This window comes from Betta splendens, chromosome 9 (genome assembly GCF_900634795.4).
Source record: "Betta splendens chromosome 9, fBetSpl5.4, whole genome shotgun sequence".
In the NCBI taxonomy this organism is placed as follows: Eukaryota; Metazoa; Chordata; class Actinopteri; order Anabantiformes; family Osphronemidae; genus Betta; species Betta splendens.
In genome coordinates this window covers 25,620,129-25,633,332 of record NC_040889.2, presented here as the reverse complement: position 1 = coordinate 25,633,332, position 13,204 = coordinate 25,620,129, and the positions used below count along the sequence as shown (strand labels likewise).

Below are 13,204 nucleotides of genomic sequence, written 5' to 3'. Positions count from 1 at the left end.
GTCGGCTGCATGATGCGGCCATTGGGTGCGTTATGCATGTGTGCCGCACGCTACATTCCTCAGATGCACAGAGCTGGAAAAAGGCCAGTGGCCCCAATTCAGCGGAGGTGCAGGAAGGGGGGTGCAGAGCGAGTGATTGATGGCTGGAGGGAGGCCGACGGTGAGGTGAGCAGGTGGACGTGAGGCAGGAAGCAGGTAACGGTCACATGACTGACTCAGCTGTCTGAGCCTGAGTCACAAAGAGTGGAGGAGACAAAGATCCCATCAGGACACGGATGAAGAACCAGTCACGCTCAGAGTCACATCTTCACCTTGGAAAGCAGCTGAGAAAACAACAGGTCCGTTCAGCAGCAGCTGCAACGCTTTCCATGATTTCACAAAATTCATCAGCGTTTAACCCAGTTCTTATTATGTGTTGACCAGCTGCCAGAACCAACATTCAAATATTTGTTGAACATGTGAACTTCACTAGAATCATATATTTGTGTCTGTGGGCGGGGGTTGATTTTTCATTTACCTTTGCACCTAAAGTAAAGTTTAAATTTTACTTTCAGACTTTTGTTAATATTTGGGCAAAGTACAGTTGCGTGACACCTGAGCAACTGATCAAGATCACGCGGTCCAACTGAACGCTCCAGAGCAAGCTGCTAAAGCCTCCACGTTCAGAACAGAAAGAGAAAATAAGAGGGCAAGCAGCGCCTGGAGACGATGATTAGGCCTCTGTATAAACAGACTCTGCCCCCCGGTAAATGTGCCGTCCGCAGCCTTCTGCATATTTGCTACGTGCTTCCTCGGAATCCGTTTCCCAATCACGTCTCCTGGATAACATCACTGCGCTTTGACTGTAAACAGCAGCATTATGGGTGTAAATATCCACGCACACCCCCCGCGGTGACTGTACGCTGCAGCGATGCCGATCAGGGCACGTTCCAGTCTCTCCGCTGCCACTCAGTCTCGACTTCCCTGTGAAACCCCACGAACAGCCTCCACTGCGACGGCCATGATCTCACCCTGAACCAGGCGCGATACGGATCTCAATTACCCCTCAGGGACCAGCGCGGGCCCCACCTTTCCAGCACTGGCCTGGCCTACATTCTCCAGTGGGGGGCCGAAGCCGCAGCCCTCACCTCTGCCCCACATGAGCCATCTGAGCCCAGGGTCAGACGTGGCGTTCAGTAAACAAAGGCTTCACGTAAGTCTCGAACACCGCAGAAGCTGCTCTCTTCGCGTGGAACCACCGAATTGTGCGTCAGCAAAACAAAGGATTTCAGAAGACGGAAACACTAATCAGTTTGGATCACTTCCTCTGCCCCTGTTGGCTGCGACGGCCAACGAGACACTGCCAGGTCTTTCTTTTGACAACAAAGTCAGCTCACTTCCAACACACTGGATTTGCCACAGCTCTTTCTGCCCACATCACATAACAATGGCACAATGAAAACACTCAGCTAATAAAAAAAAAGAAATTCCTTGTGGAATAGTTTAATCACAGTTTAGGTTAAGCACTTTTAACCTGAGATTATTAACTCGCTGAATTGCTCAATGCTCACCTGTCACTGTTATTTATAGTTTTACAACATTAGGGTTTCATATGTTGCCACCTGCCTCAGACTGAGAGACTATGAATGTAAAGTCTTCTATGGTATTTCCTCATTAGAAAAACTAATAAAGTGGCATGTGGAATGTAAAGTAAAAGTCTTAAGCAGCTCCCTTTTAAATCAAGTATTAACACTCCTCGTTTACTGTCTATTCCACTGTTCAATTAATATTTGATTAATGCTCTGACATCTGTAAATAGTCTAGCTCATGAAGAGAGCGAACACACACACACACACACACACACACACACACACACACACACACACACACACACACACACACACACACACACACACACACACACACACACACACACACACACACACACACACACACACACACACACACACACACACACACACACACACACACACACACACACACACACACACACACACACACACACACACACACACACACGTACGTTAAATAAAGTGGGAGAACATACAGCAGGTAATTTCAAAAATTTTCTTTGTGGTTGTGAACCCTGAGTGGACTGAGAGTTAACACAGTTGGGGTAAAAACAAAATGCATTCAATGAGATTTATTAAACTTAAAATGTTATATAAACTACTCACATACACAGACTGGAATTTAAAAACAAAAATAACACCAGTATATTAATAAAAGACTGTACAATATACACACACGCAAATGATTCAACACTTTAAAACATTTGATTTCGCTACTGTTTCATACATGCAGCTTTCACACTGCTCAGACTACAAACAACACCTCAGATTTCCTCTTAGTTATGATGCTTCTCATGACAAGAGCGTGATAAGTGCATCCAGAAACTTGCTTCTGTCCTCCATCTTTAGTTCGATTACTGCAAAGTGGGGAAGAAAAAAAAAAAAAAAAAAAGAAAATCTGTGAAAGAGTGTTTTACCGCTCCGGCATGGTGTGTTTTCACTGACCCACACACATTGACCACACATGTGAATGTTATCAAGCACAAGTGACAAATAACCACTATCATGTTGTTTTTTCATGATGTTTGGTTGACAAACACACGGGCGCCACCTAGTGTCTACAGCACAATGATCTTTGTCCTTAACCAGGGAGCAGGTGTGGTCACTACATGATTATGTTTCAAATAATTCAATAAACCTATACTTAAAAGACATTTTTTGGATTTCTCAAACTACACTAAACTGAAAATGTTATCTTTGGAAAGACATTTTAAAGTAAATATATGGTTAATAAGAACATTTTAACTTATTACTGTACAAGGCACTCTTGGAAAATGTTTTAAATGCTTTGAACATTTCATGAAGCATCGATACTATGAGCTGTCAACACCGAACCAGAGCACAGTAATTTAAATGATCACTTACTTGAAGTGTCAAAGTGGTCGTGGAGAGTTCTGGAGCTCGTGCTCTCTGCAGCTTTCTCAAACGCTCGACCAAAGAAACTGGTTGGGTACAAAGAATGGACAAGATTTAAGGAAATGAACAAATGTTGTATGTACAAATGTAGAAGAAAAAAAAAAGACATTTTGAAGAAATCTGATTGTAAAATATACTTTGTGGAGGGATGAATGACAAATTTCTATGGCTCCAGCATGTCCAACAAATACAAATATATATAAAAGACAGTAAACTAAAGATCTGAAGCTCTAGTTTTGAAATAAATGGTTCTGAATCTATAATTTATGCAAAAACAATTAAACACTACAGCTGCAGTTTTATTATTCATTCATGTGAAGTGAGTGTTGAGTTGTTCCTTTGCTAGTGTATAATGTGGCATCTTTCTTACTTCTTCTTGTCAGATGTCTCTGACTCCGGTGGGATTCCCACAACAATGACCGTTCCCTTTTCCATATCCTTGGGAGCAGCCATGATGAGGGGAAGTAGTTTGCAGCGTTTATTTCTCGTCTAGACAAGAAAAACATCAGTCTACCACTTTCACATTTTGAAGATGTGAGACAATAACACTATGCTTACCGACTGGACAAATGCTTTGAGAAGGTATTTGCAGAGCAGAGTCAAAGTCATCGGCTTAGAAAAGAGCTTCACATCAGGAGTTCCCTAGAAATTCAGAAAATAACAGCAGCATATTGCAAAAGTCCCATGCTCAAACCTTTTCTTTTTCCACTTTACTGTGCAGTAAAAACACTCGTACCTCCATGAGGTAGCAGTAAAGAAAGGGTCCCTGTGACAGGATAAGGTTAGTACAAATGCAGCTGGCAACAGTCTGCTGGATGGCAATCAGCTTCTTCTTCGCCAGATCAATGCCTGAATGTAGACGCTCTAAGTTACTCCTGCAGAAAGTAAAAGTTAAACACTATCCACTGATGTTTTTCTATTATGCCTAAAAACAATTTCCTATTCATTTGTTTTAAAAGAGCTCTATACACACCTTGAAAGCGAGTCAAGAGCCTTGATGAAGTTGTCACTATCACTCTCATCCTTCTCTGTGCTCTCGAGCAAGGCAGTAGCAGCATGGACCATGTCACCGGCCAGAAAACGGTTCTTAAAGCCAAAATGAACACCAAATGTCTGGATACGGATATCCTTCATACTAAAAAGGAAAAAAAGGGGGATGTAACAGATCATAGCAGGTGTCTTGTAAAGTATTTTCTAAAGTCATACCCGTATTTATTGGAAGACTCTTCGATGACGTCTCTTAGGTTCTCTTTGATCGACATATCCATCGAGTTGAATTTCTGCCGCACTTGTTTCAGGGGTAGCCTTAATATAAACAGTAACACAGTTAGCTTGTAAACTTAAGCATTCCCTATCACAGAAAACCTTAGGCACCTACCCCATGTCTGCTAGGAACTCCTGGAGTTTCTTTTGCCCATTTAATGTCCAAAGCTTAAAGTGGCACGATGTGTAGCATGAATTACAGATGCTCTCATACATAGACCAGTGCTGGTAGAGGGTGAGACGCAGGCTAAAGCAGCGAGGTTAAGAAAACACAAAGGCACCGCTACAAAAGCTTTGTAAAAAGGATCTAGGATCTCGAAAGCTATGACTTTTCTGCTTAGCTGGGTAGGATGAATAAGGATACTCGTATTCAAAGGAGATCCTCATGCAGTCTATGGAGAGGGAGTTCTCTTCATCCTCATTTCGGTGGTTATGCCGAGAAACGTGTCGCTGCATTGTGGCTATGTCTGTTACATACTTCATACTAAAAAGGACAAAATGGCCCAAAATCATTCAGTCTCTGTAAAACTATGTTATCTAAATACCTCTTTTACTCAAATATTAAATAGGGATTCATGATTTTTATTTTGGCAAGTCTAAAAAACATCTAACACAGATGAAGTCCTTACTTTGTGATTTTATCATGAACCCACTGGTCTGTCAGCCCAATGATGGCCCACCTACAATAAGACAGATAAAGCACATGACTGTACAGGCTACTGAGTAATCACATAATGTTTGTCATTAAATGCTTAACATACCAAAGCATGTCCTTGGTGTCTTTAGTCATCACCCATGCAAGCTCAAAAAACACCATTGCAGCCTGAAAGAAATTAAAACAGAAGCATCTGTATTCAGAAGTTGAGGAGAAAAAAAACAACACACACACACACCATGCATTGTCCAAATAGTACTACTGTATGTTGATATTTAATTTCAATTCATATCTGTGAATATTTTTATCCAATAGCTTACGGTTTACACTTTACATGAGAAAGAAAATTTCTCACTCATTGAAGTTAAATATCTTTCTTTAAAGAATGTTGTTTGTTTAAAGAAAAACATTTAATGTCAATGAACAAACGTGAAACAAAAAAGAAGTACTCACAGATGTGCCGTGGTATTCATACTGCTCATAGTCAAACAAGATTTCCCTCCTGTGATATTAGTGAAACATCAGCAAACAGCAAGAAAACTATGAGAATTATTATACTACATGAACTGCCAACACCTTCTTAAAAAAATCATCAACAATATTACCTTCGTGCCTCCCACTCCCTCCTGGCTCGCTGTCTCTCAATTCTCCTCTCAACTGCCCCCTGAAACAAAATGATGACAAATATTAACGTCACAACAATCAAGTTTGCTTCAAGTCTGGTGTTACTTTTCAGTGGTCTGTACTGAATCTCTTCAACCCATACTTCATCAAATCTCCTTCGTTTGCCAGATGGTTCTGAACCTTCATCACTCTCATTTCCAGAGTCGCCGCCTTCCTCCTCCTCCTCATCTCGAAAAATATCATCATATGAAGGCACACCCAGGTCATCATCCTGTTTGATTAGCAGCTTTATCTGCGGTTGAAATTGCATTAAATTACAGAAGGTTAAGCAAAACAACAGTTTCTGTGGAGAAGTAGTGTAATATTTAGAACGAGTCACAAAAACAGCTAAACAGAAGGGATTGTTTTACTATTCCGTCAACTAATAAACAAAAATATTTACCGTACATTTTAAGTAATAATGTGTTGACTTTTCAATCATTTCCAACCCTCTCTTTACCAATCATTACAGATGAATTCATTATTATCCATCACCTGGGTATCATTGTAGACATTGACAACATCTACAGGTCGATGAGTGTCACAGATGAAGAAGACAGAGTCATCATCTGGCTGAAGCATCTCAAGGAGGTCAACATTTGCACCACAGTTGATGAGTACAAAGAACCGGAACTACAACAAATACATGTGCAATAAATACATATATTTATGTCAACAGGAGCAGATTATTTTTTACACTTTTACCACTTAAACTTGTGACATAGGGCCTGATTTAATCATACCTGCTCTTTGTGTTCAAGGAAGGCCGTGCCAAGGTCCTGCCAGCCAGTAACTGGCACAAGAGTATACTGGATCTGGTCGCAGTGGAACAGGGCCTGGTCGTGAAACAACCACTGAGCAGTTAGTGTTTTATTGATTTTGCCATTTGCTTCATAGTAACATACAGAATCTAAAACAAAAAACAAAGGCACATGTACATAAACTTTTAAGTAAAGCTGTAAGGATGCAAATTAGCAACAGTTAATGACTAATCTATGATTGACATAGGATCTTAACAGTCAGCGTTCACACAGGATAATGCTGGGACAGCACATACCAACTTTGACAGTTAACAGGGGTTTAATGTTTGCTAACAGTTAGCTGAGTAACGTACCTGTAATATCTTACAAGCGCAGAGAGCGTCGATGTCTGATGCCACCAGGAGTGCGACTCTCTTAAAGCAACAAGCGTATGACAGGTATTATTTTGTTACGCAGCCCACACAGTATTAGATATTTTATTTCTATGAGCGAACGTCGTTACTCGTAGTCGACCGTATATGGTTCAAGTTAAAGCTAGCTTATTTTAGACGCAGCTCAAACTTACCTGGTTAGCAACAACTTCATAAAATTCCTTGCGTATGTCAGTGATGAACATTTTCTAAAATGTATTTAAAAGGCTTTTAAGAATATTCAAGTTCGGTAAAACAAGCCCTAAAATGTCATGAACAAGTTGTTTTGGTTCGCTGGACTCAATGCTGCGTTCCTCTTAGAAATGTGGCGCCAAATCTGCAGCGCATATTCAACCAATCACCGAGAGAATAGTGATGTGCGTCACACGCTCTAGATGACGTCATTACGTTGAGAAAACAAACGGCCTTGTTGACAGCCATTCAAATGTTTACTTTATAAAACAAAATTTAATAAAAACGTGTGCATACAAATACAAAATAATTAATATTATTGATTCAAGAAATAAAAAAATAACTCAGATAATTGCATTATATAAAAATCAATAGAATCTAAAAAGCATTTATATATTCCACTGAATAATACCTGAAAGTAACTACCAACACTTTATTTTTGCAGCTATTATATAGGTCAATTTTATAGTGATTCTACATGTGATATATAAACAATATTGCACACAAAGTGTAAAGTGAATTAAAAGATAATTTATAAATGTGCAAAAGAAAGAATGTTGGAAAAGATGGATGTTTAAAGCGTAACAGTCAGTAAGTCACAATGTGACTTACAACAGTTACTTGGTCCCACAAACTGACACAAACAAAAGAAAAGAAGTGTCATCAACAACATGATGCAGTGTTCTGAAAATCACATAATTTATTAGAAATTTAATGGAAAGTGTGAAGGTCTGGAATGACGGATTGAGCTGAAAAACATGCATGATTTTATCAAAATGCAACAAACAGACTTTTACAGTCTGAAAGATCACCCTGAAACATGATTCTTCTATACAAGAAATAACATCCTTAATCAAAGCAAATTATTCAAAATTCAAGTAAAAAAAATGCACATGCCCCAAAACTAAATACAATTTTAAAAATCTCATAAACAACCGATCGATTAAATGATATTTAAATCCTTAAGATTTTTTTCTATTTCCATTTGTTGTAGATTTTATACTCCCAAACACAGAAATTGTTCCATTTGAGTTATTTTGAGTGCTAGAGAAGGTTCTGAGGTAAGAAGAAGCAGCATGCCAAAATTACACATTATCAATCTCACTAAGTGAATAGACTGTGGAACAATAAAAAAAATGTAACATGAGATCTATTACATGCAGTTTATAGATCCTTCGTTAATAGAGAGCCATGAAATAATGTATTAAAGAAAGGCACAAATTCATGTGTTTTCTGACTTTTGGTCTGAAAGCACTGTGATCCAGCTGCTCTCGGCCTGATTCACAGTAAGGAGCAAATATGCTTTGACCCTGCAAAACTTTAGTCTAGTTTTACGTGCAAACAAAAACATTGAGCTTTAGTTTCTCATGTTTAACCTGCAATACAGTTGCAACAAAATTTTGTTTGTAAAGCAAAAAACAAACAAACAAACAAATAATATCACAAATGAGTAAATCTGGTAATATACAACCACAGACTGCAGCATTAACAGTCTTCAAGACTACATGAGGAGAAAAAAAAACAACAAATGTCACATATCAATAAACTACAGCATAATCAGGATAGAAAACCTGACCAGCAGAAGTGCTGGGAGGATAGCACCATCACCTGGGGAGGTTACAGCCTGATCCCATTTCAGGATCATCTGAAGGATATGGGTCCACTATTACTGGCTCTGTACACTGTCTGTCCATTTTAGGTCAACAGTCCTGCTTAATACAGCTTGAAAAATTAGCTAGAGGATTTATTGATATGAAACCAAGTTAAAGCAGAGATATCATTGTTGAAGTACTATTGAAGTACTGCAGGCACAGAAAAACTGCAAGAGTTAGTGGACCTGCTACATTAAGATGTTATACTGAGATATCAGTGACACAATCTGTAAATAAAAACATTTACTGATGGAAGACAGAGAAAACACTAAAGACAGAGACAACAGAGAAAAACTGCAATGTCTGAAAAAGCAAATGTGGCTGAGTTGTTTTTGACTTTAAAACACAACCCTGGCAGCTACTTTCAGATCCTGCGACAGAAAGACACCCAAACATTACAAAAAGAAATCACACGGATTATACTGCATTGGTTGCTCGTTTACAGGTGAATCTACAGGGAGCTTATATTGGCAACAGAAGCCCAAAACAAATGAATTTGTAACTCTGAGTGGTACTGACTAAAGATGTAGATGCTCCACAAGATGAAGGACGAAGAAAAGGAAGTACTGGAAGACAACACCTCAGTGACTTTGGTCTAAAGATGGCAACTGTTAGTAACAGTAGGGAAATATAGAATACTATAAAGTTTCACTTTTGAATAGTCTGATTCTTTAAGGTTGTTTTTGAACACCCAGGTTTCATACTTTTGTTTAAGAGCAATGAATACCATGATTTTATGTTTTTTTCCCACTGATGATTTCTCATATTACTTGTAGTATTGTGATTTATAATTACATATACCATGACAGAAGCTTTAACCTAACTGATCCACTCTTCTCAGACATGAACAGTGAACAGACATCAACACCTCTGGTTTTCCTCAGGCAAATCTCAATAACATCTTGCTTTCCTCTTAAACCAGTGTGTCTAGCTGATGTTGTCACAAATCTCAACCACATTTCCAGTCAACTGTGCAGCTTGTCTGGTGTTTACAGACAGCTGGTGTTGTCTGGAGCTGCTTCCCATGATGACATCAATCAAAGACCATGATCTGCAGATGGAAGTTCATTACTGTTGAGGTCTTTGAGTTTGACTTTTCTGTATAATGCATAATGTCCTTAAAGGTCAACAATGACAACGTCGTTGGCACAGAATTAAATACTGTTCATTGTAAAAGACTTTTTTATCCTAACCTTTGCTTGTTTCAAAAGCAAAAAACATGTGAGCCTTCACGAGACACTGTGTCACAGCAGCTGAGCTCAGCAGGGGGCTATTAGTGCAGTGGATGTGACATTGACCTGCTCAGCTGTTGTCTTACAGTACGAGCTATGGGCATAACACACCGTCTGTGTAGGGCTGTACAATAAGAAAAACCATGTTAACACAACCAGAAACCTTGCAGTACTGATGCAGTTGGTATAGAATGGCAGTTTGTCAGGGTTTACGTCCATGTCCACCACTGTGAACAGTTTAACTGTTGTTGATATTTTAGTAACTTTCAAATCCAAAAAATAACTTAAAAAAAAAAAAAAAAACTACCTACTTGTCCTATATCACTATACAAAAAAGACAACACAGTTACAACAATAAACGTTAAATATTCACCCGAGCCCTAAAAGGTGAGAAAAACTGAATAGGGATCAAACCATGTAAGCCCACATAAACACCACCGGTAAGGATCCAGGTACGGCTGTCCTACAGGGGCAGGATGTAGTTAGAGTTGGCCAGCTTCCGTTCGTGTGCGGTGGGAAGAAGCTCTCTGTAACGCAGTGGTCTGTGGCAGTCGCTGTCCTGAACTGAGGGGTAGTGCTGTCTGTAACACAGCCAGGCGAAGGACAGCCCCAGCAGAGAACCCACCAATACATCTGCATGACAGAGACGCAGGTAGGAGATACCGTCATCAGCTTCTAATGAATGCCTTTACTGTCTTACAGTTAAGAATTTAACCATTTGGAAAGATTAATCACCTTTAAAATTAGGTGAGACTCATAGTTATTGCAGGCTATTACAGTTACGCTAAAAAGCATAGTATTTCTTAAGGTACCTTGCCAGTGGTGTTTGTAGTCACAGGTCCTGGAGAGGGCAATCACAGCTGCGATGAGTAGAGGGGTGAGGAAGGCACACAGCCGCCACGCTCGGCCTCGGCCCACCTCACTGAAGCAGCGCAGCTTTCCTGCGATGTACAGGGCTGTGAAGCCTAAACCTGCAAATGCAACTGGAAGTAGAGAAGGAATGTCAAAAGGATGATGAGAGCCAGGGAAAATTTTAATAGAAACAAAGGGGGACACAAAAAAGAAAACATTAAAAGAAGGCAGGGATCAGAGGTGGAGAGATGTTTTTTACACTAACATCAATTGATCTGCAAGAGATTGAAGACCAAAAATTCATTGACATCTATTTTTGTCATTTATGCCACATTGTACTTTTGTTTCTTTTTCTTTGTCATTATTTGGTATCAGTATGATTCACTCACAGGAGGAGTGACCGCTGGGGAAACTCTTTCTGCCCTCCATGATGACATCTGGGTCCCCGGTGCACCGCAGCTCCAGGTTCATCTGACCATCTGGGAAACAGCGGTAGAAGAAGTCTGGTCGTGGTCTGATGCAAGAGACAGATGGGATTTGAGGCATTATCTACTGCAGCAGTGAATAACATTGTCATCTGCCATGTTGTACACAGGATTTACCTGCCAACAACAAGTTTGATGGCGTTGGTGAACACTCCATTCAACACCAGAGTCAGAGTCACAGCTGGATGAGGAAAGGACAAGAAAGGAACAAACAAGATAATAAGATGACTAAAAATATAATTTACTGGTGAATATGAAACATCTAAAACTGTATGAAGCTAATTGTTTCTTACACAGTGAGGCTTCTTTCAGATCTCCTCGCTCAGACTTTCTCAGGAAGGTGAATACTAGGATTATAATTAGCGGACTGAAAACTGCCACACTCTGATGCAAACAAAAAAAAGAGAAGTAGAAGAACTGTCATTTGTTCACATTCTCAGCTGATTTTTGTTAGCTTTAAGACAATTTTCATATAAAACCTGGAGAGGGGGACATGTAGGACATCTCACTTACAAACATAAGAGAGGTAGGTACATGGTCTCGCTCCACAGGGTGGAATTTATACAACCACATCTCCTCTGCCTGGATCTCACGGTGGAAAGGAGGAAGCTGTTCCGTCACACTAGGTGTAGCACAAATAGATTACACTGACACATTGTAATGGGGGTTGTTTCATCCATAACAAAAAACAACAGCTGATGTAGCTATAACACACAGACATGGTTCAGGACATTCTTACAGGAAAACCACCAACAGCACCATCCGGACAGAGATTTCTGACAGGAAACCTCGAAGCAGCCTCTTCTTCATCTTGTTTCTTGGGGTGGACTTCAACCAACAGCAAACATCATCACTCCATCTTCTTTAATGTGTCTTGGACTGAAATAAAAGAGGAGATTCTTTGTCACAGTGTGACTGTTAGAAGCCTCTACCCTCAGTCCACTCTGGGAGGGATTTTACACAAGACATTTAAAAACTTTTCTTACATGAAATAAAAACAATGGATCTTCTGTGTTTATGACTTTAAAAATAGCTCCAAACACCCACAGGGAAACCGTATATTAAAGCCATAAAACTAACACACAGCTTCAACACTAGGTTTTATGACCCTTTAAAGGTTCTTGGGCGCAGGTCATTTGCCTGATAATCTGGAGTTGACAGAGCAACACCAGCAGCGCTCATTGATCCCTTTGACTTTATTATTCTACTCAGAAAATAAATTAACACGACACTCTGCACCTCGATGTTGATTAAGCACTAATAAAGATAAACGGTTTTTAGAGCAGATTCTGCCCTTAAAACCTAATTTAAAGGCCAAAATGTTGCACCTGTGCTTTTTTACGCATAGTACACATGTATTTGAGACGTTAATTGGGTGAACGTACCAACACGCATTAATGTTTGAAATATTATTAATATTACACCGCTTACCAGCCTACACAGATACACAGAACCAGTAAAAAAACAAACATTCAATCTCTGTGATTAGAAACATGTTAGCTAAGCTAGTTAGCAACATCTGTCAAACAAGACATCTGGCCCCTTTTCCGCCTTGTCAAGCAGAGAACCCCAGGTCAGTTTCTCACCTCAAACGGCTCGGTTTTTATCTCTTTATCCTCATATTAAATCTCGCTGTTAACACGAACCAGGCCGTAACATCCTCTGCTTTAGCTGACGATTCAAACCGAACATCTGAGGACTTAAAGAAACAGGGATGCCACAGGGATGAGCGCTGAGTGAAGTCAGCTGGCATTAGAACTACGTCCGGTGTCATGATTTCAAAATAAAGGTAGGTTGTAGACGATAACTCTTCCAAAACATTTTTGCAAAAATAATCTCGGCTCAAAGTTCATAATACTCGTTGTTTGTAGAACCACGATGACCCAGCGACGTAAGTAAAGCCCCCTAACAATGTACTAGTTCATGAGGTCTGAAAATTCAAGACACTTTAGTGTTTTATAAACCGGAAACAGTACAACTTTATCGCAATCTGTCTCGACATTTGTACTGCAAGCAGCCACGTCACCTGACAGCGAGGAACAAATTAATTAC

General features: G+C 39.8%; 2 protein-coding genes across 2 annotated transcripts; both read right to left on the bottom strand.

Annotated features, from left to right (window-relative positions):
• Positions 1 to 2,128: 2,128 nt before the first annotated feature.
• cdc45 (CDC45 cell division cycle 45 homolog (S. cerevisiae)) lies at positions 2,129 to 7,086 on the bottom strand. The gene is made up of 18 exons (XM_029161428.3): positions 6,895 to 7,086; positions 6,683 to 6,742; positions 6,312 to 6,404; positions 6,064 to 6,201; positions 5,672 to 5,821; positions 5,511 to 5,569; positions 5,359 to 5,407; positions 5,012 to 5,073; positions 4,880 to 4,930; positions 4,615 to 4,734; positions 4,366 to 4,497; positions 4,194 to 4,292; positions 3,961 to 4,122; positions 3,724 to 3,862; positions 3,546 to 3,629; positions 3,358 to 3,476; positions 2,937 to 3,013; positions 2,129 to 2,428 (listed from the first exon to the last, which is right to left on the bottom strand). Exons 1-18 carry the CDS (start codon positions 6,943 to 6,945, stop codon positions 2,364 to 2,366), a joined length of 1,710 nt encoding a protein of 569 aa, XP_029017261.1. The 5' UTR covers positions 6,946 to 7,086; the 3' UTR covers positions 2,129 to 2,363.
• Positions 7,087 to 7,608: 522 nt separating this feature from the next.
• plpp5 (phospholipid phosphatase 5) lies at positions 7,609 to 12,898 on the bottom strand. Its single transcript, XM_029161429.3, has 8 exons — positions 12,739 to 12,898; positions 11,892 to 12,031; positions 11,666 to 11,774; positions 11,446 to 11,536; positions 11,270 to 11,333; positions 11,057 to 11,181; positions 10,628 to 10,798; positions 7,609 to 10,448 (listed from the first exon to the last, which is right to left on the bottom strand). The coding sequence occupies exons 2-8, from the start codon at positions 11,960 to 11,962 to the stop codon at positions 10,279 to 10,281; spliced, it is 801 nt and encodes a 266-aa protein (XP_029017262.1). The 5' UTR covers positions 11,963 to 12,031; positions 12,739 to 12,898; the 3' UTR covers positions 7,609 to 10,278.
• Between the last annotated feature and the right edge of the window lie 306 nt (positions 12,899 to 13,204).

Bases quoted from the DNA above. Each gene is read 5' to 3' on its own strand.
- cdc45 (XM_029161428.3), bottom strand. From the start codon at position 6,945: ATGTTCATCACTGACATACGCAAGGAATTTTATGAAGTTGTTGCTAAC. The intron at 6,405-6,682 runs GTACGTTACTCA...TTTCACGACCAG, and splicing joins GCGCTTGTAAGATATTACAG to GCCCTGTTCCACTGCGACCA. The intron at 5,074-5,358 runs GTGAGTACTTCT...AATTTCTTTCAG, and splicing joins ATGAATACCACGGCACATCT to GCTGCAATGGTGTTTTTTGA.
- plpp5 (XM_029161429.3), bottom strand. From the start codon at position 11,962: ATGAAGAAGAGGCTGCTTCGAGGTTTCCTGTCAGAAATCTCTGTCCGG. The intron at 10,799-11,056 runs GTGAGTGAATCA...CTCTACTTCCAG, and splicing joins CCCCAGCGGTCACTCCTCCT to TTGCATTTGCAGGTTTAGGC. The intron at 10,449-10,627 runs GTACCTTAAGAA...TCTGTCATGCAG, and splicing joins CTACAAACACCACTGGCAAG to ATGTATTGGTGGGTTCTCTG.